Below are 27,383 nucleotides of genomic sequence, written 5' to 3'. Positions count from 1 at the left end.
TTTAAGTTTTATTTTGTGCTTGTATTTGTGCTTGAAAACTGGGGCACAGAAGTGCAGCCTAGTAAAACCCAGAGGAATAATACATCTACATGTTTTGCAGGTGAAAAAAAAGTTGTTCCAGCCTCATTCATCATCAGGTTTTCCTGCTGGCTTTCTCTGTCTGTCTCCGCTATTGCTGTTCCGTTGCTGTGTGAGTTTGGAAAGCGGCTCAACTCCGTTGTATGTAAAGCTCATCGAGTTCTGTGACTGGAAAGTGCTTTAGAAATGCTAAGTGGGATCCCTCCTGCAACAACTAGTCATACCTTCACTGTCATTAAATTTGATGTCAAGTAGTGTCTAAGGATCTTTAAGATGGAAAGGGCTTGCTATTACCCTGGGTAAACGTTTGTGCTTCCGTGAATGTTCCCGATGGCAGCATGTTCCCAGTGTCTCGGGTGTACTTACAGCTGCGGCAGGGAGCTGACAGCTCCAAGCCCACTGCCGGCACAGCGGATGTTTGACCTGCTATGGGGAGCTGGAAACTCACTTCATTTCCATGGGTTTCGTGCAGCAGCCCACGAGACAGGGAGCTGCAGAAGCAGCTGTACTCGTGCTTTAACACTCTTTTGGAGCCTGTTTCTCAGCAAAAGAGAGACCTGTAGGCGTTGTCAGACAAGCTATTTTTCTAGAAAGGATGCAAGTTCTTCAACAGAATGAGATTTTATTTCCCTTGAGTGCAGGCAGGGAAATCTGTGGCTCTGGGGCTCCAGAATGCAGCCCTTCCCATTGCTGTCCTCTCAGATCAAGACCTGCCATACAACATGGCCTAATTAATTTCTTGTCAAATGCAGAATTTCCCCACCTGTGCTTCTTCTGGTTTTACAGTCGTGTGTAATATCATACCGTATTTCCATCCTTTTTAATGAATTTTGTAAATAATTCCAGAAAAGGAACACATACAAGAGACACAAACTCCTAGTGACACATACAAGAGAGTCTTCCTTTTCCAAGGGCGAGAAGCCCCTGAAGTGAGCTGCTGCAGGGCAGGTCCAGATGGTGAAAGAGGACAGTGGCAGATATGAAGAGAGAGTGGCTCAAGCCATCTGGGAGCCAGTGGGACTTTGATCATGCAGCCTATAACACATTGCCAGCCCTGCCTTCTGCATGTCTTTACTGACATAACAGTGTAGGGGATGAGTCGGTGCAGCTGGGACTCTCCAAAGTAATTGCAAGTCTTCAAACAACTTTTCTTCTTCCCTGTATTTTTTTCACAAGCAGAAGAGTAGGATTCCTTGGGGCTCATCGTGAGGAGATGATAAAAGTGAGGCCGAAGGCCTTTAGCTCCAGTGGATCATTAATAGTCTGTTAAATACTCAACTGCAAAGTCAGCAGTGCTGCTCCTCATAGAGCACAGAGTCTGCAAAAATACAGGGTGTTTTATGTAGGAGCACCCAAATGACTTGCCAGGTGCTTCAAAGGCAAGCAAACAATCTCCCCTGGTTTAGATAGAATGCAAAAGTAGAGGAGTAGGAGGGAAGAGGTACAATTCAACAGGGGAGATGATCACCTAGAAACTGTTCACGCACTGCACATCTGGTGTTTCTGTACAGGATTTTACTGAAAAATAAGAACAGATATTCCTGGGAAGGCAAATGCTACTGACCCACTCGCTGCAGATAACAGTGGAAGGCATTATCTCGTGATGGCTGACAAGTATCATCTGATGAATAATCTTTCTGATTTTCCTTTGAGAAGTGAATTCCTCCAAGTAAATGAAAACCTTTATTTTCCTCTTAGATCATAAGAAATATGCATTTTCCTGGATCTTTAATTTCTTTTCTTCTTTGAATGCTGTTTGGAAAGAAAAATGTAATCAAGCACCATGTGCAGTAAGGTGGAGCTCACCTTGCCCTGCTCCTGGGGAACTAGACACTGCCCTAGTGATATCCATGGAAACATTTTCTTTTCAGGCCATTATTATACATGCATGCATTCTTGTACCCCACTGTCTCTTTCCAAACTCCATCTCTGAGTGAAGAGCAAAGTAGGACATACTGCCTGTTATGTTAAACATCAATCTTATCTCTGCAAATTCTGGATATATTGATATTGCTATTGTGATGAGTTGACCTTGGCTAGCTGCCAGACACCCACTCAGCTGCTCTCTCACTACTTCTCCTCAAGAGAACAGGGAAGAAAATAAGATGAGAAAGTTCACAGGTAGAGATAAAGACAAGGAGATCCCTTACCAATTGCTGTCACAGGCAAAACAGACTTGACTTGGGGAAAATTATTAAATATATTTCCAATTGAAATGGAGTTGAACAGTGAGAAACAAAGACAAAAAAACTAAAGCAAATTCCCCTCCACACCTTTTTCCCAGCTTCAACTTCACTTCTTCCTTCACAACTTCTCTACCTCCTCCATCCCACCTCCCCATCGAGCAGTGCTGGGGGGATGGGGTATGGGAGTTGCAGTCAGTCCATAATAGTTCCTCTCTGCCACCTCTTCCTTCTCACACTTTTCCCTGCTCCAGCATGGGCCTTTACCGCAGGCTGCGGTCCCTCCGGATAAAACTTGCTCCTGCCTGGGCTCCTCTCCACGGACCACAGCCTCTGCCAGGAGCCTGTTCCTGCGAGGGTTCTCCACGGGCTGCAGCTTCCTTCAGGGCATGTCCCCCTGCTCCAGCATGGGATCCTCCATGAGCTGCAGTGTGGATATCCGGTCCACCATGGCCCTCTCCACAAGCTGCAGGGAAACACCTGCTTCACCATGGTCTTCTCCAGGACTGCGGGGAACACCTCCTCCCCTTCCTTCTTCTCTGACCCCGGTGCTCACAGAGCTTTCTCACAATTTTCTTCTCACTGCTCATTGCAGGGCAGTGTTTTGCCCTTTTGTAAACATGTTTTCCCCGAGGTGCCTCCAGCCTGGCTGGCAGGTCAGGCCGTGCCCTGTGGTGGTTCCGTTGGAGCCGGCTGTGTCTGGTACAGGGCACAGACCAAACCCAAAGGGGTTTGTCCAGCCACGACACGAGGCACCCAGCCGGTTCTCTCCAGGCACCCGGCCTTTTGGATTCAGGGCACCCAACGAGGCCATGTTTGTCAGTTTTCCCACCTGCTCATTTCTGTAATTAGCAGACCTCTTATGCTACATTTTAAACAGTAAAAGTGTTTGTAGCTGGCCCATTTTATCTTCAATACCTAGAAAAGCTTTTTATACTCTTTTTTTTGAAAAATGAGAGGTTATGTAACTCCCTTGGACACCCCATTCCTCAACGTGGCAGATTTGTGGGTTGAAATATTCTCCATATACTACATTTCACAGTAGAGAATCAAAAGTTGCCATTAGAGAGCCCTTGAATGGCATTTCTCTGCAAATAATGGGAATAACTTCCTCTTCAAGGTTAATGTTTCTACACTGGAAACTTGTGAACAAATAACTGAGAACGGGAAAAATTTCTACAAGCAGCGCTACCCAAACCAACTGGTTGAGCACATATCTGAGACCGCTTCACGAGTAACTTCAGGAGTATGATGCAAACAGACTGAGGTGGACACGTGTGCTGCAGCATCCCCTTGACACCTGGTAGAGACATCCTTGTGCACAGCTGCAGAGGAGACTGGGCCAGGCTGGGGCAGATTTTCTGCTGACGTGACTTTAATGAAGTCAGCAGTGTTTTGTCAGCAGGTGATTCAGCGAGTAATCTTAAACGTTTGTTACACGGGTGAAAAATCCGTGTAGTTTGGATATAAAACAATGACCTGATGTGCTGAGGGGTTGTTATGTGCACAGCAGTGTACAGATGACAAATGCTTCAGGTTTTTCCATTCCTGTGTAGAGTACCATACACTGTTTTGTTTGGATTTCTGATGTGGTTTATTATTTGAACAAAGGTCAAATGTGTTTGTAGAAGTACATGTATACTGCAGATACACACTTTAAATTAAGACTTATATGCAAGCAGCCTTAAAGATACAGCAAAACTTAAAGCTCTTTTGTCAGGGCTAAAAGGCATATTCTTCCTTTATCAGAAAAGAGGATTTTCTTTTCCGACCTGCACTTTTTTTGAAGTGGATTTTCAGTAAGAAAGGCAAAAAAGAAATCTCTCCTTCACTTGCACATGTTTAAGAAGCCTGCATCTTAAAAATACTGGGGACTTGGACATGCCAATTATTAAAAAAATGCTATCATTTTCCCGTGGACAGTACTTATATAGTGTTATATTGTATCTTTTTAAAATAACGAAAGGAAAAATTATAGCCCTTTTCTGGAATCCTATGTATTTCTTGCCACTATCTCCACTCATTTTTTCAAACAAAATGTTCCTCCTTCTGCAAATATTCAAGTCCAGATGTGCTGTAATCTTTTGCTCCTCTTAGGCTTTCTACTCAATAGATAAAGACGACACTCCAATTTCGGCTTTTTCAAATGTTAAGAAAAGATTGATTTCCTTATCTCTACATGGAGCCTAGGATGTCATTATTCCCTAGATGGCAAATGCAGGAGGAAACCAAACCCATTAGAGGTTTTGAAAGAGGTCAATATAAACTGGAAAACTTGGCAACTTAAGATTCATTATGAGAATATGATTGAAGTGGATGTGAAAGTTAAGGCAGAATTTTTTTGTTTGTTTTTCATCGAATTATTCAAATATCTGAACTTGTTCTGAGGGACTGTTTGTGGGAAATCTCTCCTGGGTAGGAGAATTTGGTGCCTTGCACCACTGAATCTTGCTATTCCACTTTACTCTGACAACTAGCAACTCCCAAGTGTTAGGGTGAGTTTGTAGAGTGGCTGCTGTAGCAGCTACAAAGCCAAAACCAACTTGTCCACCCAGATATTTAGAAATTCTTTGGGTTTTTTATGAGCTTTGCAGCCAGAACCTTTATGGAGCTAGACCAAAAGCAGGTTTTAAGTTCCTGTTGGAGTCAGACTCCAACAGCTGCCAAGTCTTAGTGTTTAAGTAAGTTGCTGGGAGCACGTTATTTCTACATAACCATTTGTATTGGAGAAAGTCCATGTAACTTAGCCCAAGTTGCAATGAGAATATGTCTTTGTAGATTATAATTGCTGATACAAACTCAGTCTGTATGCCACAGTTCACATACATTTTTTATGAACTCATAATTAGAGCAATTTTGGTCTCCTGCAGGTTCCAGCTTTGGAAATGAAGAGCAAACCACTGCTAAGGTATCGGCACCTTCTAAAGATGTCCCCAAGGGGAGCAGCAAGAGCACAGCGCAGGTATTGAGCAGCACAGCGACTCCACGCAGGAGCTTACTTCCAGCACCAAAAACTGCCACAGCACCTGCTGGTAAGTACTCCAGACTTGAAACACCACTATATTAAGCCAAGAAATGCAGAAATCTTATTATGATGCTACTGCTTACTTGATTAATTTTCATGCCATTCTTGGTCACATTGCCAATGTGCTGATTTGGACTCTGTTTGCTGTAGTATCTTTGAAACGCAGTCAACAGTACAGCTATAATCTCATTTTGTGAACTGTGTCTGGAGTTGAAGGCATTTAGTATCCCTAACTACACATGCCAAAGATTTAGTATGTATATTATTGGTTCTCACCAAACAGCTTTTTGAAAGCATTGCATTGCTTTAGAGACCAAAGTATTCCATTGAGCAGATGATTCATTGCTAGGTATGCTTGCAAGGATGATAATACTGCCCTCTAAGTTTAAGCTATTTGTGGTGCTTTCACTCAGACAGGGAAAAGGAGGCAAGTAAATAAAGTAAAAAAACCCAGTCTTGTTTCCAAATTGTTTCCTTACCTAAGCCCTCCTGCAACTCTGTCCAGCTATGTCTCAAATCAGCCAGCAATAACTCTTACTGTCTCACACAGGAAAGTTTACAGTTTTCTGCCAAATGCATTTTTCATTGAAAAGCGTGCATCTCTCCATCATCTCCTGCTCACACTTGTTTCATGCTGCCCCTTCCCTAGCCTGGCATGTGGGCAGGGTGTAAGAGCTTCAGGTTCCCCTTGGCAAGGATGTAGAGATATACCTTCTTGGATAGGACTCACCACTTTTGTGGGAATAAGGAGCAGTTCATGCTGCCTGCTCTTGAGGGCTGCTAACGCTGGCCCATCTGCCTGTCCACTCAGTGGGGAGAGATGAGTGTCCCCATGGCAGTGAACATCTATTACACACTGAGTGCTGGCAGTGTAGAGGCTCAAGTTTGGGTGTAATGGATGAGTTAGGGCTGTTCATTGTGACTCGTAAGCAGAACAGGTATGACTGTCCTATTGCCTTTCTGTCTGCTGTGGCCCCAGCGCTTACCTTTTGCACTACCGTGGCCCCTGGACATCCATCAGCCATGATCTCAGAGTCCCCTGAGGAGCTTCATGAAAGGCACAGAAGTTCCTCAGAGCCCAAGAGATACTGCTACAATCGCAACAAGCTCTTGCGCACCACAGTCACTATGTGTCTCCATGTTGATTCCTGCTTCCTTGCGCCCCAGGAAATCCTCTAGGCCCTGCAAGGGAACAGAATGTTAGTGATTATTTAAAAACTACAGTCATTTTTAAAGCCATAATTGTAGGAACTTACTGATGAGAAGCCTGTACCTGAACTGATCATTGAACTATTGCCTGCGGCTAGTGAGGTCAATATTGCAACTTCTAATGCAGAGGGGAAGGAAGAATATGATTCCACGATTTATATTGCTTGAAAGCACTTCATAGATCACTAGGGCAACAGGGTGCATGATGTGTAAAATGGTATTTTAGTGAGCGAAACATACTCCACTGTGTGTGTTTGACAATAGTGAATATGAATTTATTTGATTTAAACAGTACCTGGATTTGATCCATAGATGATCTGACACAAAGTTTATCTCTGAAGCCACCATGTATTTCAGAGATTTTTTCTTTTGCTACTAGTAAGCTGGAACCTTGGAGATGCAAGAATCTGGACATGCCTGAATCTTTCTTTACTCCTGCAGTTTTCATGGCTCTACATATTTTCTCATAGAAACAATCCCTAGTTCCACTTTCATGAATCTTTCCTTGCTTTTCCACTGCCTTATTGTTTTCTCATTTCTATTGTCCTCTGTCTTCTAAGATTCTCCTTTAGGTTTGATTTTTAATTTTTAAATGCTCTTCTACTTCTGTCCCTAAAATATTGTAGCTTCATATCTGCCTGCTTAGAGAGAATCACAGAATCACAGAACGTTAGGGATTGGAAGGGACCTCAAAGGATCATCTAGTCCAATCCCCCTGCCAGAGCAGGACCACCTAGATCAAATCACACAAGAACGCGTCCAGGAGGGTTTTGAACATCTCCAGAGAAGGAGACTCCACACCTTCTCTGGGCAGCAGATTCCAGTGTTCTGTTGCCCTTACTGTGAAGAAGTTCTTCCTCATGTTTAAGTGGAACCTCTTATGTTCCAGCTTATATCCATTTCCCCTTGTCCTATCATTGGATGCCAGTGAGAAGAGCCTGGCTCCATCCTCATGACTGTCACCCTTTACATATTTATAAACATTAATGAGGTCCCCCCTCAGTCTCCTCTTCTCCAAGCTAAAGAGACCCAGCTCCTTCAGCCTTTCCTCATAATGGAGATGCTCCACTCCCTTAATCATCTTTGTGGCCCTGCGCTGGACTCTCTCAAGCAGTTCCTTGTCCTTGAACTGAGGGGTCCAGAACTGGACACAATATTCCAGATGCGGCCTCACCAGGGCAGAGTAGAGGGGGAGGAGAACCTCTCTCGACCTACTTACCACACCCCTTCTAATACATCCCAGGATGCCATTGGCCTTCTTGGCCACAAGGGCACATTACTGGCTCATGGTCATCCTGCTGTCCACCAGGACCCCCAGGTCCCTTTCCCCTGTGCTGTTCCCCAACCATTCAGTCCCCAACTTGTACTGGTACATGGCGTTGTTCTTACCCAAATGCAAGACTCTACACTTGCCCTTGTTGTATTTCATTAAATTTCTCCCCACCCAACTCTCCAGTCTGTCCAGGTCTCTCTGAATGGCAGCACAGCCTTCAGGAGTGTCAGCCACTCCTCCCAGTTTAGTGTCATCAGCAAACTTGCTGACCATGCACTCTATTCCCTCATCCAAGTCATTGATGAATATGTTGAACAATACTAGTCCCAGTACTGATCCTTGAGAGACTCCACTGGATACAGGCCTCCAACTGGACTCTGTCCCATTGACCACTACTCTCTGGCTTCTATCCTTCAGCCAGTTCACAATCCACCTCACTACCCAATCATCCAGACCACACTTCCTCAGTTTAGCTGTGAGGATGCCATGGGAGATAGACCACATCCACTGCCCTACCATCATCCACCCACTGGGTGATGTCCTCATAAAAGGCTATCAGGTTTGTCAAGCACGACTTCCCCTTAGTGAAGCCATGTTGACTGCCCCTAATGACCCTCTTATCCTTAATATGCCTAGAGACAGCACCAAGGATAAGTTGTTCCATTATCTTTCCCGAGATGGAGGTGAGGCCGACCGGTCTATAGTTACCTGGGTCTTCCTTCTTGCCCTTTTTGAAGACCGAAGTGACATTTGGTTTTCTCCAGTCCTCAGGCACCTCTCCCGTTCCCCACGATTTAGCAAAGATGATGGCGAGTGGCCTGGCAATGACATCCGCCAGCTCCCTTAGCACCCACAGATGCATCCATCAGAACCCATGGATTTATGGATGGCCAGATTGCTTAACTGGTCTCTAACCAAGTCCTCATCAACCAGGGTAGACTCCTCCTCTATCTTGACTTCCTCAGGAGCCTCAGGGTTCCGGGGCTCATCAGGATAGCCTCCAGCAGTATAGACTGAGGCAAAGAAGGCATTCAGTAACTCTGCCTTCTTCTCATCCTCTGTCACCAGGGCACCCTCCTCATTCACCAGTGGGCCTACCTTGCCTCTAGTGTTAGTTTTATCTGCAATGTATTTGAAGAAGCCCGTTCTGTTGTCCTTGACCTTTCTTACAAAGTTTAATTCCAAGGAGGTCTTAGCTTTCCTAGTTGCCTCCCTACATCCCCTGACAGCAGACCTATATTCCTCCCAAGTGGCCTGCCCCTCCTTCCATGATCTGTACACTCTCTTTTTCCACTTGAGTTTGCCCATTTAACCATGCAGGTGTCTTGGTACCCTTTCTTGACTTCCTACCTGTTGGGATGCACTGGTCTTGAGCTCGGAAGAAGAGGTCCTTGAAGGCTAACCAACTATCTTGGCCCCCTTTACCTTCCAGTACTCTGTCCCATGGGATTTCTCCTAGCAATTGTCTGAAAAGATCAAAGTTGGCCCTACTGAAGTCCAGGGTTCTATTTCTGCTAGATATTCTCTTCCTGCCACATGAGATCCTGAACTCCAACATTTCATGGCCACTACAACCAAGGCTACCCTCGACCTTCAGCGCTTCAACCAGACCCGCCTTATTAGTGAGAATAACATCCAGCAGCTCTCCTCTTCTAGTAGGCTCATCCACCATTTGCATCAGGAAGTTATCATCAATGCACTGAAGGAACCTCCTGGACTGTGGATGGCTGGCTGAGTAGACCTGAGAACATTATGCAGAAAGACAAATCAGACTTATTTCACTCAGCATTTTCCTTTAGAGAAACAGTTTGAATAGACCACTTCATAGTCTTGAGTAAAGGGTTGTATACGTCTGTACAGAATAGTAAGGATTAAAAAGAGAGAGCTTCAGTAAAAGTATAGAAATTCCATCAAGTTCAGATTAGATCTAACAGTTTAGAGTCCAAAATAAAGAATTTTGTGTAAGTCATCAGCCTTATCCAGTTTGGCTCTTATTCAACAGAGTGTTTTCGTGTCGATGTAAGTCCCACTGGGTTTGATAACACACACTGCAAATGAAGCTGGGAAGGAAAAATCAGCACAAAATATGAGACCAAGATTTTACACATTACTAGTTCTGGTCCTCCAGTTTCAAGATAGATCAGTGTGGTGGGTTGACTTTGGCTGGATTCCAGGTGCCTACCAAGCCGCTCTATCCGTCTCCCTCCTCAGTTGGACAGGGGGAGAAAAATACAATGAAAGGCTCATGAGTCAAGATAAGTACAGAGAGAGTTCACTCACCAATTACTGCCATGGGCAAAACAGATTCGACTCAGGGAAATTAATTTAATTTATTGGCAATGAAATCAGAGTAGGGTATTGAGAAATAAAACCAAATCTTAAACCACCTTCCCCTGACCCCTCTTTTCTTCCTGGGCTCAACTTCCCTCCTATTTCTCTACTTCCTCCCTGCGAGTGGTGCAGATGGGATAGGGAACAGGGGTTGTGGTCAGTTCATCACGTCTTTGCCGCTCCTTCCTCCTCACCGTCTTCCCCTGCTCCAGCTTGGGGTCCCACCCACAGGAGACGGTCCTGCGCAAACTTCTCCAGTGTGAGTCCTTCCTGTGGGATGACAAGTCCTGCCAGGAGCCTGCTCCAGTATGGGCTCTCCATGGGGTCAGAGCCTCCTTCAGGCGCATCCACCTGCTCTGACATGGAGTCCTCCACAGTCTGTAGGTGGATCTCTGCTCCACCCTGGACCTCCATGGGCTGCAGGGGGACAGTCTGCCTCACTGTGAGCTTCACCATGGGCTGCAGGGGAATCTCTGCTCCAGCACTGTTTTACCTACATATTCTCACTCCTCTCTCCTGGCTGCTGCTGCACAGCAGTTTTTCCCCTTCCTAAATATGTTATCACAGAGGTGCTACCACTGTTTCTGATTGCCTCAGCTTTGGCCATCAGCGAATCTGTCTTGGAGCCGGTTGACATTGACTCTGTTGAACATGGGAGGAAGCTTCTGGCATCTTCTCACAGAAGCTGCCCCTGTAGCCCCTCCACTACCAAAACCTTGCCACGCAAACCAAATACACCTGGTTAACTTAAAATTTGTGGAAATTACAACTTAATGCAAAACAATATTGATCAAGCAGTAGGTTTCCAGGAAAAGTGTTTCCCAGCATATCAGGACATAAACACTGAAGGGGAAAAGAATTACTGAGGCTGGCGGAAAGCTAAATTTGACTTTTAATTTCAGCTTTTAATCTATAAAATAATTTAATCTATGAAATGAAAGACTGATTTTTTTTTTCTGGATTTTATCACCTCTGAGTGAGGTGATAAAATCCAGCTGAGGGGAGACCTGATTACAGCCTACAAATACTTGAGAAGGGATGGTGGGGAGGTAGGGGAAGGGCTCTTTACATTAGTGATGGGTGATAGAACAAGAGGAAATGGGTATAAGCTTAGTCAGGGCAGATTCAGGTTGGATGTTAGGAAGTATTTCTTCTCTGAAAGGGTTGTCAGCCACTGGAATAGGCTGCCCAGGGAGGTGGTTGAGTCCCCATCCCTGGATGTGTTTAAGAATAGGGTGGATGATCTACTTGAGGATATGGTTTAATGGGGATTAGGGACGGTTGGACTCGATGATCTCTAAGGTCTTTTCCAACCTAGAAATCTATGAAATCTATGAAACCTCTGGAGATAACGCTGAGAAATAAAAAGCCTTACAGAATTTGGATCATTATGATAAATTATCTCATTTTCTTATTTCCAAATAACCTTCATTTGCTCACTGTCCTGAGGTTGTCATCACTTAGTCTTGGTGTAGTTTCCTTCAGAGTGTTTGTTATTGTCTTTGCATGAACCTACAGTAACCATGGGTATGTCTGCTTCCATGGAGGCACACAGATGGAAGCTCTTTACCTGTGCTTCAAGCTGGCCATAGGCGAACTTGTGGCGAACAGCCATAGTGAGCTGTTAATGCCATACTGTGCCTGAGTTAACAGGCCCAGTAGAGACAGAGCAGCATAACTTCTGGATTGGATTTACTTCCCTCCAGCCTGTGTGATGTTCAGTCCTTGCATCTGTGGGTGCATGGTTCTGTACAGGTGTGCCCTTTGCAGGAAGTGCAGTGTTCAGACTTGCACTGGAGAGCAATCAGTTTTGCTCTTCCCATTGCGAGGCCATTAGTCTGACTTTGCTGTTGTTTCCTAAGCTTTGTTTCAGCCAGGAAGCTGTCAGTGTGCAGAACGGGAGGTACGTTTAAATTCAGCAGCCTGCCACGACCTTTCCGTGCCAGGGATGCGACTGGGATTGCCCATATGCTTGCTTACACAGGCCACAGTAGCAGAGAGCTGGAGGGATGCTGCCGTAACGGGTTAGATCCATCACAACTGGACAAGAGTTGAAATTACTCCCTCCCACTCCAGAGGTCAGGGCCTCTGGTCACCTGCCCAGCCTCCTCCCAGCAAGGCACCTCTGTTTGTACCAGCAAAGACTGGATTCAACAGCGTGTGGACCCCATTGCCACCACCTCACTGAATTTATAGTCCGGTCTTCATAGGGATTCTCAGTCAAGTGAGCCTGTTCTATTCTGAAAGGAAACTAAACATATAGAGTAGGGGTACCTGGCTGTGTTATGCAAACAATCAGACACAGATTCTGAACAGGGACAGTTGGCAAGTTTGGGAAGTTGCTGTTATTAGGCATAACTGACAGAAGCAAAAAGTCCTGTGTTCTGGTTTAATTTTTACATGAGCCAAGGTATCAGCAGACGCATCTGTGTCAAGTCATGATGTTTTTTATTAAAATGATGTTATGGTTCCTCACAATCCTAAGTATCTGATGGAAGCCAAGCCTGAAATAAATCAAAGCAAAGATAAAGACAAAGGGTTTTAGCAAGTCTAATCTTGCCTCTCTTGCAATAATATGTGAATGCTGTCTGTAGATCCCAATGTGATAGGGAACCCTATAGAGTGTAAAATCTTCTGTTTAAGTATCCTTTGGACAGTTTTGCACATCTTTTAAATGATGAAGCACAAAACCATCTTTTCAAAATTGAACTCTATTAAATCGGAAGGAAGATGCTACAGATCAAGTGAAGCAAGCGGAGAAAGGGCAGCGAAGTGTTCGTATTGCTTTGGGTTTGCTGATCCCGGGCAAACAAAGGCATCTAACAAAAGCCCTTTAAAATTGTGTCAGATACTATATTTTAAATATGGAAGAGAATGTGCATGAGTGTGCTGAAAAGGCCAGTCTCCAAAAGGATGTCCAGCAGCAGATAGAGGATGTAAATGTTGAAAGTCTGCATGTACAGACACTCTAAAATGTCTGCTTGTAGTGCTGTTGCAAAGTGGAAAGAACAATCACTGGCACATGCTGGGCAAGTCTGGCATTATTGCTGGACATCACAGGGCAGGAGATGGATAACAATAAGGGAGCAGAGAAGTAAAATCAGTGTTTCAAAACTGTTTGAAGGTATACCAAAAATTAATCCACTTCCACTTGCCTTTGGTTCTTGACCTTGGCATGTCATAAAGACGATGAACATCATGCTTAGGGAGGCAGCCAGCCTCATTGCTGCAACAGGAACACCAAAGAAACCTTCACTAGTGCTCCAGACTGAAGGGATGCAATGTTTTGAAAATGGTGGAATGCATACATTTCTAATATTCTTCCAAGCTATCATATAATGATAATTGCATGGACAAACATACCAAAAGACAGAAGAGCAATGGTGGGGCACATATCTATCCTTCATCTCAGCTCAGTTTCTCCATAGCTGAGCTGGCAGTGGCCCAGTGCTGCCATGGAGTCATGATTGGAAGGAATGAAACCACTACAATTTCCTTTTCGTTTTTCACACTGTGGCAGAATACAAGACACTGCAGAGAGGCTGTGACTGAGAAAGAGATGATCTGTGCCATGGGTGGAAGATATTAACTGGGGGTGAGATGCATATCTTCTTTGTACCATGTACCTTTCCTTGTGGGTAGGGGGAAATCCCTGCCTCCAGCAGGAAGGACTTACAAAGAAAATGAACACCATCTTGCAAATGAGGCGTTATTTTTCCATAAGAAAAAGTGAATCAATAACATTACCTTAGGGGTGAATTTTGCATTTGAGGAAGAAGTCACCAGCCTCATTCAAAGTCAAAAGGCCAGACTGTCCCATGAGCAGCACTACTGAAATCATAGAATCATAGACTCTACGTTGCAAGAGACCTTGAAGATTGTAGAGTCCAACTGTTAACCTAACACTGCCAAATTCACCACTAAACCATGTCCCTAAACACCACATCTACACATCTTTGAAATACCTCCAGGAATGGTGACTCAACCACTTCCCTGGGCAGCCTGTTCCAATGCTTGACAACCCTTTTGATGAAGAACTTTTTCCTAATATTCAATCTAAACCTCCCCTGGTGCAACTTGAGGCCATTTACTCTTGTTCTATCTCTTGTTACTTGGGAAAAGAGACTAACACCCACCTCGCTACAACCTCCTTTCAGGTAATTGTAGGGAGCAATGAGGTCTCCCCTGAGCCTAAACAACCCCAGTTCCCTCAGCCGCTCCTCATAAGACTTGTTCTCTAGACCCTCCACCAGCTTCGTAGCTCTTCTTTGGACACACTCCAGAACCTGAAGGTCTTTCTTGTGGTGACGGACCCAAAACTAAATACAGTATTAGAGGTGCAGCCTTGCCAGTGCCACATACAAGGGGACAATCACTTCCCTAGTCCTGCTGGCCACACTGTTGCTGATACAAGCCAGAATCCTATTGGCCTTCTTGGCCACGTGGGCACACTGCTGGCTCATATTCAGCCAGCTATCAACCAACACCTCCAGGTCCTTTTCCACCCGGCAGCTTTCCAGCCACTTTTTCCCAAGCCTGTAGTGTTGCATGGGGTTGTTGTGACCCAAATGCAGGACCTGGCACTTAGCCTTGTTGAACCTCATCCAGTTGGACTCGGCCCATCGATCCAGCCTGTCCAGATCCCTCTGTAGAGCCTTCCTGCCCACAAGCAGATCAACACTCCTGCCTAACTTGGTGTCATCTGCAAAATTCCTGAGGGTGCACTCGATCCCCTCGTCCAGATCATTGATAAAGATATTAAACAGAACTGGCCCCAGTACTGAGTCCTGGGGGACACCACTTGTGACGATATAATAAAGCCACATAGTAAAGCCCATCAGCCATGTAGTAAAGCTTCTGAAAAGTAGTGAAACCGCAATGATTTCTTCTATATATTCTGTGTATTTGGAGAATGAAATGCTAGATATTCTACATGTAACACTCCTAGCAATCACCTAGTAGTAATTGCTCTAGGGCTTGATGTTGCATACATGGTGTTTATAAACACATACTGCGTCTGTCTAACCTCCTGTGCAAGACATGGCAGTTACTAAGTGCTTAGAGTTCTCCACTGTTACAGCTAAAGTGCACAGACACTGTATGTATTATATACAGCATCTTTTACAAAAGTAAAAGGGGGAGAAAGCATTTCACAAAGAGGATGGCAGTCATTTAAATATAAAGAATATTTCTGAAAGAGAGGAATATCAGGTGATGGAAGAATTGTTTTTGTATTTCAGAGATGTACATAATTTTAACTATGTATGAATAGGAAATTAATTCACAAAGGAGCATATCTACTTAATTAATGAGTGGGAAATAACCAACAAAAATGACATGAAAGCTTTCATGTGTTAGATGTTACCTGAGAAGACCACCTGTGCTGTAAATTCTCATTAAAAAAAAAAAAAAGACAATTGCTCAAGAGAGATTATACTCCTGATATTTCACTAAAAATGCTTGTCAAATAAATTGGACTACAGGGTATAAATCACGTTTAATTAATGAAAATGGACTCCTATAGCTGCTGCTGTGCAGTGATTCGGATGATCAAAAAACATTTCTGGCATGGGATAATAGTAGCAGAAGATCATTGTCATGCAAATTGTTTTGAAGACATCAACTAATTGCTTTTCAACTAGTCTATGAAAAGAATGCACTTAATTAGTTTTCAGGGTGTTGCACAGCTCTTTTTGTATGTTATTAGACTTCTTTCATATTTGCATACCTGTCAACATATAGAAAATGGGAGGATAAAAGCATAATGGAGTAGAAAATCTGGGACAGATCTTTTAAATTGACCTAAACACATTAGCTACTTTGAGAAATACAGTGATAGCCTAACTAATATTTACTGTTTCTATTATTGTTTCGTATTTTGTTTAAAGACAGGTGAAAGCAGCTCTCTGTCAGGAGCTTTGCAGCTAAGATCCACCCCTGAAAAGACAGATAAGCTGTCTGTTTTCACTGATGTTGATAAAAATATATAATCTTTGAGGCACCCATATACTGAATTTTCTATTTTAAATTTCACTGAAAATGGGGGAATATCCATTGGAGGCAATGTTCAGAGACAGCAGATTAACAACTTCCCACACTCACAGGGGATTTTCTTTGCAAACCCCTTAGATTACTGTTCTCCATGGGACAATTCAGATCCTAAATCAAACAAGGATCTAATTCTGTCATAATTTGGCCAAAACCCTTCAGTTTGACAAGGTGCAGTTAGTGGTGTATCTGGTGAGCCCTTCAGGATGCATAAAAAAAACCCTGAGCATAACACACCGCAGCAGTTAGTAATCCAAGAACAGCATGTCTGTGTTGTGCAATGGAAAGGGGACTGAGATGGGCAGCGATTCCGGAGCTGGTGCTGCCAGGTCTTGGGAGTCACAAAGTACAGCACCACACGGGCATACCTGCTTAGATCTAGAAGCGGTATAGAGCATTCACCCAGCACTGCAATCAGTTGATTCTAATTAAATTGCTTTAGACCTAGATTATTTCCCAGCCAGAAGCATTGGTTTCATCTGCTCCAAGCTTCCAGTTCTGGAAGGGCCTTGCACAGATCGAGCCTGGGAGTGACATATTCTCCACATGAAATCATGCTAGTAGTCACTCGACAGCATGTGTGGCCTGAAACTTCTTCCTGCAATTCCCTTCTTATACCCATGTTCTTCCATGATTGTCTGGGAAAAAGTCCTAGAGTATCTCAGCTTGCTGCAGACCTTGGATGGACAATGAGGTGGGTGGAAAACTGGCTAGACTTTCAGGCTCAGTGTTGTGATCAGAGGTACAAAGTCCAGCTTGCAGACTTTGATATCCATTAGGGATGATACTGGGCAAATACTGCTCACCATCCTCATTAAAAACCTGAACAGTGGGATAGAGTACTCTCTCAGCAAGCTCACAGATGGCACCAAGTCAGGGGGAATTAGTCAATAAACTGGAGAGTAGGGCTGCAGTTCAGAAGGACCTTGCCGGGCTGGAGAAATGAACCTGCAGGAACCTCATGAAGTTCAAAAAGGCAAATGCAAAGTCTCGCCCCTTGGGGGAATAAAGTCATGCAAGAGGGGAGGTGGCGGATGGCTGACTGGGAAGCTGCTCAGCCAAAAGGCCCTGTTTGGGGGCCCTGCTAGACAGCAAGGTGAACCTGAGCCTGCAATGTGCCCTTGCAGCAAGAAAGACTAGCTGTGTACTGGGCTACATTAGCAAGAGTGTGGTCCTACCTCTTCACTGAGCACTTTTGTGGTTGTTTTTGCTAGGGTTGTTCAGAGAAGGCAAAGGGAGATCTTCTTGCAGTTTTCAGTTATCTAATGGGAAGACAGAGAACAAAGCCTGACACTTCTCAGAGGTGCACAGTAACAGGGCAAGAGACACTAAACACAAACTGGGAACACAGGAAATCCTTATCATTTGACCACTTGTGAAGGTGGTCGTAGTTTGATCAGCTGTGAAGGTGGTCAAACACTAGAGCAGATTGTCTAGAGACATCATAGAATCATAGAATGGTTAGGGCTGGAAGGGACCTTCAAAGGTCATCCAGTCCAACCCCCCTGCAAGGAACAGGGATATCTCCAACTAGATCAGGTTGCTCAGGGCCTTGTCCAACCTGGCCTTGAACGTCTCCAGGGATGGAGCATCCACCACCTCTCTGGGCAACCTGTTCCAGTGTTCTACCACTCTCATAGTAAAAAATTTTTTCCTAATATCCAACCTGAACCTACCTCCCTCTATTTTAAAACCATTACCCCTTGTCCTATCATAACTGGCCCTCCTGAACAGCCTCTCCCCATCTTTCCTGTAGGCCCCCTTGAGGTACTGGAAGACCGCTATAAGGTCGCCCCGGAGCCTCCTCTTCTCCAGGCTGAACAGCCCCAACTCTTTCAGCCTGTCCTCATAGGAAAGGTGCTCCAGCCCTCTTATCATCTTCGTGGCCCTCCTCTGGACCCTCTCCAACTGGTCCATGTCCTTCTTATGTTGGGGACTCCAGAACTGGACGCAGTACTCCAAGTGAGGTCTCACGAGGGCAGAGTAGAGGGGGAGAATCACCTCCCTCGACCTGCTGGCCACGCTCCTCTTGATGCAGCCCAGGACGCGGTTGGCCTTCTGGGCCGCAAGAGCACATTGCCGGCTCATATTGAGCTTCTCGTCCACCAGTACTCCCAAGTCCTTCTCCTCAGGGCTGCTCTCGATCCAATCACCACCCAGTCTGTATTTATGCCTGGGATTGCCACGACCCAGATGTAGGACCTTGCACTTGGCCTGGTTAAACTTCATGAGGTTGGTACAGGCCCACCTCTCCAGCCTGTCAAGGTCCCTCTGGATGGCATCCCTCCCTTCCAGCGTGTCGACAGCACCACACAGCTTGGTGTCATCGGCGAACTTGCTGAGGGTGCACTCCATGCCACTGTCCACGTCACCGACAAAGATGTTGAAGAGGGCCGGGCCCAACACAGACCCCTGAGGGACGCCACTTGTGACCGGTCTCCACTTGGACATTGAGCCGTTGACCACTACTCTCTGAGTGCGGCCATTGAGCCAATTCCTTATCCACCGAGTGGTCCATCCATCAAACCCATGACTCTCTAATTTAGAGAGAAGAATGTCATGCGGGACAGTGTCAAAAGCTTTGCACAAGTCCAGGTAGATGACATCCATTGGTCGACCCTTGTCCACCGATGCTGTCACCCCATCGTAAAAGGCCACCAAGTTGGTCAGGCACGATCTGCCTTTGGTGAAGCCATGTTGGCTGTCACCCACCACCTCCTTGCTCTCCATGTGCCTTAGCATGGTTCCCAGGAGAATCTGCTCCATGACCTTGCCAGGCACAGAGGTGAGGCTGACCGGTCTGTAGTTGCCCGGGTCCTCCTTGTTCCCCTTTTTAAAAATGGGGGTTATGTTCCCCATAATGGAGGATGGTGAATCCTCCATCATTAGAGATATCTGTAATTTAGCTGAACAAAGCCCTGCACAACCTGCTGTAGTGCGACCTGCTCTGAGCAGGAGAGTGGGCCTGAGGACTTCAGAGGTACTTCTGACAAAGTGGATTGTGCAGTTTGATGTGCTGTGAACATCTTAGGCCCACTGGTAAATAGATGTACCACCACAGGCACAGCAACCAATCTGTAGTGCTGGGGCCTCTTTTGCACATTTGGGAGGAGTAACTCATGAGCAGAACTTTTTAGCTAAAGGGTAGGTCTGTGCTGGGGACCTGGGTGCATGGCTACCACAAAGGCAACAGGACTTGCACGCAATTCAGGTACAAAAGAAAGTATGGTTCAATCACTGTGTGTAAGGATTTGAGAAGTGCTTTACATCTGACCAGCTCTGCATAGTTTTTGTTTTCTTCATATGATACAGCTTCCTCCATGGTCCCTTATCTGGTCTCATTCAGCCACATCCTTCTCTCAGAACACAGAAAATCCAGCTTGGTACCTCTAAACTCTGCTATGTTTTGAAACTTTGGTTCACCTTCAGGATATTGACTGGCCTCCCTTGTTTGTGCCTGCAGTCCTGATCCAAACTCCTGAGCATCAGGTTGCTTCTTGCTCCAGACCTCAGCTCTGTTCACCAGGCTGGACTTGCCACCCAATGGTCTATAAAATTAAAGAACTGAAGGATTTTATATTTTCTATGCCTTGTTTTGGGGTTTAGGGCATGTATGTTACAGCATACCTACTTCAGCTTGTTTGTTATTCTTATTTAATGTTTATCTCACAGACAAGTGACTGCTATTCCCCGTAAGAAATATCGTAATTTGTGTGCAATGACGGTAGCGATAAAGAATTTATTTGAGCAGCTTGTTTCTACTTGGCTCATTAAATTAAAGACAATCAAAAGCACTGTTCAAAAAACTAAGCCTGTCAATTCTTGTGCTTTTACAAGTACCAGGAAATCATATGTAACAGGGCAGGCTCTTAAATACAATCACTCAAGACGAAAAATAGGAGGCCAGTGTTATCACAGCTCTCACCAGCAAGATTACAGTGTAAAATGTGCTTCTTTTAATCAGCTTCTGCAAAATCCAGACAACACAACCTCAGCAGGAGGGAGAGGGGTGAGCTAAGGTCAGCTGAGGGGGGAAAAGTGAGCACCAGTGTGCTTGCAGGGATGGAGGGAGAAGAGTCAGCTGCTGCTGTGCTCCCCTTTGCAAACACTTACCATTAAAAGCTGAATAGTGGATACACGGTGGGTTACACTCATGTTGTTCCTGTACTGGACATAGGGATATGCAGCACTACACTGTAGGTAAAAGTGAGATGTTCAACTGCAAGTCTTCCAACCTCTTTCCTGGGAACCACTCAGAAATATACCAAAATGACAATAAAATGCCATGGGATCCATGGCAACTGACAGGAAGAGAAGGAGCAGTTCTTTTAACTCTGCAACTAATGTTGGATGTTTTGAGTTACCCTGAGATTTACAATTCAGTCCAAAGATTGGTTTTTGTCAGGTTTATTTTTTCCTTTAGTTTTTTTTTTAATACCAGATAAAGACATTTTTCTTCTTAATATAGAAAGAAAACAATCACTTTCAGACCAGACAATGAAATAGTCCTTGTCCTTCTTTTTTCTTATCAGATTGACTTTAAATTTGAAACAAACACAAAGGGAAAAGCGCAAGCATTAGTAGTTTCTACTTCAACAAATGCAGTGTCTTTCTTCTACATCTACTTATTTATTCACAGTCTTTCAGTGTCTCATAGATCACAGTAGAGAGTCTCGAGGGAGAATTAGACTCTACAGAACCTATCATATTTCCTGCTTTGCTCATTTTATCTCAAACAATGCATGCATGGATGTGTCATTACTCACCAAGGACACGACTAGCCGTAGGTATCAGGGGGAAAGGCAGAAGAAAACGAAGTGGCTCTCTGTGTCTGTGAGTGACTGAAAACACTTCCTTGGGGTTTTTTAAATTTGCAGACTTCATTAGTTAACTTATAAAATACGCCTGAGAACAGCTGGAATCCAACTGAACGCAGCCAGTCCCATTGAATTGTTAATGATGTCTACAGCATGTTAGCATTTGTTTTGGAATAAATGCTCAATGTGTAATTCATTAGCATGTTTTCAGTCTGAAATGTGAAAGCAAATTGAAGCCTATCCTGCTGCACTCTCTTTTAAAGACTCAGAAAGGTACAGGCAGATACAAGTGCTGATTCTGCAGCAGCTCTTGAGAAGATGTCTCAAATAAGGTGTATTTAGCTCTGGTTCCTAGGCTAGCGTTCAACAATGACGGGGGAATGGAGAAGTGACTTTGTTTGTCTACTGCTGTTATTCCAAGTGATTACTGAATGATTTAACATGTCTGGAGTGTTTCGCCTTATATTTCTAATTATTTTGCCTTTGCTCCGTCTGTTCGGTTTTAAGCAGGCTGTATGGGTTAATTAGGAAATGTAAATACCTTTACAGAACTGTGCATTTGGATGCATTTTTCAGAAGCAAATACTGTAACCATACCAGTTGAAAACACGAGCAAATATTTATTCTCAGTTATCTTATGGCCTGAAATATCCATTTCTATACAAGTATAGCTTTCAAAAGAGGAAACGTTGGGAGATTTGTAACCTTAAAAGGAATGTAAATTCATATAAAAATAAGTAGTTTGTGGCTTTGATTCCTGGCTACCAGAAAGATGACTTCTCACTCCCTCAGCTTCTGTAGTGGAGGGGGTTGGCAGAGCCTTGGAAGCTGTTCTTGGAGGCCTGGAAGTTAGTGTTGGTTCCTGCTCTGCCAGGAGCCTTTTGCTGGGAGGCTCAGTGCTAAGAGCCTTGACTACGCAGCCAGCGGGAATAAAGCTACTGTACAGGCATTTAGCACAGCGCTAATTGGAGTTCCGTATTTCCAGCCTGTGGGTTTGAAGTAAATTTTGTTCCAGGTCAGAGTTAATACATGTTTTAAAAGATAAATTTAGAACAAAATTAAAACAGTGTGCAGGTTCAAGAAATATACATTTGTGGTGCTTAATTTCCTTTTATATTTTTATATATATATTTTATTATTTTATGGTTGTATGCACAACATCTTTTGACATTTCAAAATACATATAACAGTCAAAGTATTATTTGAGGTTTTACACGTGTTCAGGCACATAATAACAACTGAAATGCTTGTCTTGTTTCCTGAGTTACAGTGGAACGTCAAACTTTTTATGTACATTATAACCTTTGAGTTACTTCTAATTCACTCCGAGGTATAAAAGATCAAACTGTATAACCTTCTGCTGTGCCATACCCTGTGGTACAGCGCTATGCTGATCATCACACCAACACTCTCCTACAGATTTTTTTAAACCTGAAGTTCTAGATTTCTGCGAAATGACAAATTTGGAGCTCAAACTCATGTAATTTAAAAATTAATGTTCTTTGGGGGATCTTCTCTTGAATTCAACATGTCTTCCCAGTGTTTTTCTTTCAACCAACTGGCAACTGTTAGTTTCAAAAGGGAGAGAAAGAACAAACCCAATTTTTAGAAAAACATTCAGCACAAACACTTATTTGAGGTCTGATGCCAGGCAAGGCTCTTCCCCTAAGATTTCCCTGTGGGTGATGAGCTTAGCAGAACGATAAAGGTTTGCTCCTGCTGACTGTCCTTTCTTTTGCCTGCTGCATGCTTCCTAAATCCCTCTCTGCTAAGGAGGGCCACAGAGAGGCCACCAGGACCCTTCTACTCATGAAGGAGAAGTTGAATAATTGCTAGCTCCATGTGCCCCTCTCCCCAGCCTCTTCCCAGCAGGGCTGTGCTGTGTGCCGGCTCTTCTCTTGCTACACAACCCTTCCTTACTTCCCTAGTTGCTGCATTGCTACCCCTGCCAGGCCTTAGGAGCTCTCCTATTCTTGTAAACTGAAGAGGGCCGGTTATCCTCATTTCTCCCCCTTGTTATTAATCCTATTCTTCTGTCATTACCAAGATATTTGCACCTTTGCTCACAATCTTCTTCAGACTCTGCTGATCTCCCATCTTTCGGGGCCGATGTCTCCCGTGCAGCTGCCTCTGATGGGCACTGCCATCTGCACCCACGCGTGACTCTCGCTGCTCTCAGCAGACCTCACCTTGCCCTCTGCAGAACGATGGTACTCACTGGGCTGCTTTGTTTTTTGCTCTCTTTCGGCTGAACTCTAATTGGGGAATTGTTCCTCACTTTGTGCTTAAGGTTAAGAGGCTGAACTAATTTCCCAGGTGTTGAAATGTCTAAAAACCAAAACTAGTTAAGTATTTATATGCCCTTTGTTACTACTGAAAGCATAAGGAAAACACACTTTCCCTACAGTTGTCTATGTTTGACATTTGCTATAGCTGAATTTACAGAGGAGCTTGGTATATGGCCCATTTGCGCATCATATTTATATTTTGAAAACCACAGAAAACCCGAGGCCTCATTGCCATGAGAAAGTAATGCTCAAATCTGTAACCATATAAACTATACAAAACAAGCTCTGGTTTTGTCTCACAGCTCCCATACCAGGTTGCTTTCACTTCATCCTTAATAATGAAATGGCATCATAAACTTATTTTATGTCCTACTCTGTAGTAACGTACAGAGTAGTAGGTGGCAGACACAGGAAATTTATATCCTCAGTCACTTCACTGTGAAAAGTATTGATCTCAAATGAGAATCGTAGCCTCAGCATGTCCAATATACAAACAGCAGAGAAAATGGAGATGGACCAAAGTGAAGGTTTGAAGAAGAGTTCAGTCTTTACCAGCCCCTAATCACTGATGGTGGAATTTGCCTACAAACAGTGGGAGGGAGTCAAAGAGAGTCTTAGACCTTCCCCTGTGCCATCCTTGCACAAATAGTTGGACACGAGGCTTGTGCATGTGCATGTGCTCTTCACAGAAGCACTGTGCAAGTGAACGCTGAGAGACGGTGCTAGGAAATATGAATCTCAGCTTCTGCTGCTTGGCAAATGCTGCATCCGCAGCTCACTGCTTGGAAGTTCTGATGCAGACAGAAGTGGAAGGGTGAACGATGCATCAAAAATAAGCCTGATACTGCAATTGTGACTAGCTGCGGCTTTGGCGAGGGCAGAAAACTAGTCATCCAGTAAGTGTCGCTGAATGTTATGATCCCCATACAAAATGATCACTTTTCTCCACTATTGAAATAGCCAGATCACATTTACACTAAGCAAAATGGAAGACAGTGTTAGCTTTTGGACTGCTGCTGTCTTTAAGCACCACCAAGAAAATATGATTTTGTTTTCCTGCTTAAGATACTTCATATTCTGTGGGACATTTTCCTACGAGACGTCTGTAAATGTACTCATGAGAGAAGTGAAAGTTAATAAGGCCTACATTGTTTTTCCTTTATGACAAGTGGTTTACCTTAAATCTCACTTTTTCCTGTGTATCCAGAGGCTGTGACACAGTCCTGCAGGCTAAAATACAAACCCCAACACACACTAACATTAAAAAAGGAAAGGAAACAGAAAAATACATTAATGTCTCAGGGGTTTGCTTTTTCTTGCGCTTCCTTCTTACTTCCTTGGTTGGTGTTTTCTGCATGAAACCGTGTGGCTGTTACTGTCACACCATGGGCAAAACAGCAGGGCAGGGATTTCATGTTTCCACACCCAGCATGGTCCCCACAGCTATTTTGATGGGAGTTGTGGGTGGGCAGAGGGGTGAGCTGAGCTTGGGTGGCCGCTCTGGCTCTCAGATGAAGTTGTATCTTCCTCATACAAGAGGCAGTCAGTGACTGCAGAGCTTGGACAACTGACAGATCATCCCGAGCCTGTAACCAGAGAGCTCCAGTGATGGGAGGAATAACAACAGACACTGAGTTGTCTCCCGCTGGAAAATTAAGGGAAGACGAAAGGCTAGCACAAAGTTTCTGGAGATCATAGCCCAAGAGCTCTGGGGATTCATGCTCCCAGTGGGAAGAATTAGTGGCTGCAGAAAAAAAAAAGATAAATGCAGAGGTGAGGAGCAATTTGGAAAGGTACAAGGAGAGGAGAGGAGAGGAGAGGAGAGGAGAGGAGAGGAGAGGAGAGGAGAGGAGAGGAGAGGAGAGGAGAGGAGAGGAGAGGAGAGGAGAGGAGAGGAGAGGAGAGGAGAGGAGAGGAGAGGAGAGGAGAGGAGAGGAGAGGAGAGGAGAGGAGAGGAGAGGAGAGGAGAGGAGAGGAGAGGAGAGGAGAGGAGAGGAGAGGAGAGGAGAGGAGAGGAGAGGAGAGGAGAGGAGAGGCAGCCTGGCACATGCCTTGGTCACCGGTGAGCAAGGTCTTGGTTCAGCCTTATGGACAGCAAGCCAATGGCATGGCCCTGCTGTGTCCTGCGTTGGCACGGTGAGTTGTAGGTTTGTGCAGTGAATGCACTGCACCTCTCTGGCCCTGCCTGACTTACTGCACAGGCAGAGACCCACTCTCCTGTCTGGTACGTCACATCCAGCACAGCCCTGACACATCCTGCCTGCTTCTGATCCTGCAGAAGCCTATCTCCTGCCTGTATGAGACCCTCTTGGGAAAGCTGGTCACCAGAAAAGGCAGTTTCCTAACGTGGGAGAAAACACTAACGGAGCAGGGCCCTGCAGATAACTTAAGTCAGCTTTGCACAGTCCTACTCAGCTTCTCCTGCAGCCCAGAAGATCCTTGGCTGAGGATGCACAGCAAGGTAAAGAGACAAAACACAGAGCTCAGAACAGATAGGATGGGTTACCTGTTGTGATGGGTTGATGTAAAGGGGTTCTGGTGGCAGGAGAGGGGATTTGCTTCCTGTGACTTCCCTGGTTTCGGAACCGGGCCAGACCCGGTTTTGGCCACCAGATCAGACTCCCATCCCCCTCGGGGTTGAGCCAATCAGCGCCTCTGCAAATTGCCCTATTTAAGTGGGGACAAAGGAACCGGAAAAGGTGCTTTGCCCGGGAATGAGGAGAGAAGGAAGGAGGCTGCTGTCCCCACTCCTTGGCTCCCGGCCAGGCAGCTGCCCGGGCCGGGCCGGCGCCACCTGCTCAAGATGGCGGCAGCGGAGCCACCTGGGGAACTCAGGAGAGCCCCGCTCCCGGGGTGCCCACTGGGCCGAGTTCACCCAGAGAGAACTGAGATCTGAGAGAAACGGGCACACCGACACCAGGTCAGTGAAGATGGAGCGGGATGAGGTGTGCCCGAGCTGAGTTTCCCCTGCAACCGGTGGCGAGCTGTTAATAAATTGTTTTGCTTTATTCCCAAGCCAAGTCTGTTTTGCCCGGGACCATGGTTGGTGTGTGCTCCTTCTCTATTCTTGTCTCGACCCTCAGTCCTTTTATTACATTTTTCTCCTCTCCGCTTCACTGGGGAAGGAGTGAGAGAGCGGCTGTGTGGAGTTTAGTTGCTGGATTGGCCTAAACCACGACACCTGTGTAGCCGTTTGTGCCTTAATGGCATTTGTCACTGTGCAGATGGCTGGAGAACCAAGATGGTGTGTAAGGCCTTCTTCTGACCTTCTTTAGTGCTATACATGTCAGCTCAGCCACATGCACCCTGTCATGCTTGCAGAAGTGGCAGGTAGGCAACCACCACAGAAGTACCATGTAGCATCATTCTGTGTGAAGCCCAGAACATGTTTTGGTGAAATACTTATATTTTGCCGTTCTGGTATGTATCTTAGTGACTTGACTAAGTGACTTGAATTTTATAATCCTGTTTGCAATTGTGCAGAACTACCTATATTTTTTTTTTTTTTATGAAAACAGGTTTGAAGAAAGAAGTACAAAAAGACCAGGATGCTAACAGACCAGCTGTCTCATCCCCTAAGAGATCAGCAGTAACAGCCACCAAGCTCCATTCACCAGGTATTTATGAACTCAAAAACACTGTTTCAGGGAAGATTTGAACTTCTTAATTTTGCATCTTTTGTTAACACACTGAAATCTGAGACCTACTATTGTTAAGTGAAGATTGATTATGTCCAAGGTTCATTAAGCTGGCAGTGAGTACAGCAGACTTTATCATACCAAAGCATAAGCTGAAAAGACTTATGTATTCTTTGTTACAACTGCTCAGTCGTCTGTCCTTCAAAATACAGAGCTGTTGCTAGTACACATTTAAGGGCACAAAAACACTTTTTAAAAATTATTATAATTTTCTTATACAAAAAGAGAAGAGATAGATATAGTGAAATAAAAGACACCTCAGACAATTACCTGGAGTGATAGTATATTACTTAGAATCTACTCTTACTGTTGTGCAGAGGCACTAAATTTCCTGGGCTATTTCTATATTTTCTGATTGGAAAAGAGATTATCTACAGAAATAACCTTCAGAGTGCGGTTGTGGCATTGTCCGTTTACCCCTCAGTACTGGGCA

General features: G+C 44.8%; 1 protein-coding gene across 1 annotated transcript in view; it reads left to right on the top strand.

The window, feature by feature from the left end:
- MTUS2 (microtubule associated scaffold protein 2) overlaps positions 1–27,383 on the top strand; it is a 210,170-nt gene that overhangs the window by 119,050 nt on the left and 63,737 nt on the right. Inside the window, exons 4-5 of the mRNA XM_086613052.1 lie at positions 5,132–5,293; positions 26,771–26,869. Coding sequence (XP_086469178.1) covers positions 5,132–5,293; positions 26,771–26,869 — 261 coding nt within the window. The remainder of the gene's footprint in view (positions 1–5,131; positions 5,294–26,770; positions 26,870–27,383) is intronic.

The sequence above is a fragment of the Tauraco erythrolophus genome, chromosome 1 (assembly GCF_009769465.1).
Source record: "Tauraco erythrolophus isolate bTauEry1 chromosome 1, bTauEry1.pri, whole genome shotgun sequence".
NCBI lineage: Eukaryota > Metazoa > Chordata > Aves > Musophagiformes > Musophagidae > Tauraco > Tauraco erythrolophus.
Note: the sequence above shows the minus strand (reverse complement) of the source record. Positions and strands in the feature narration are given on the sequence as shown.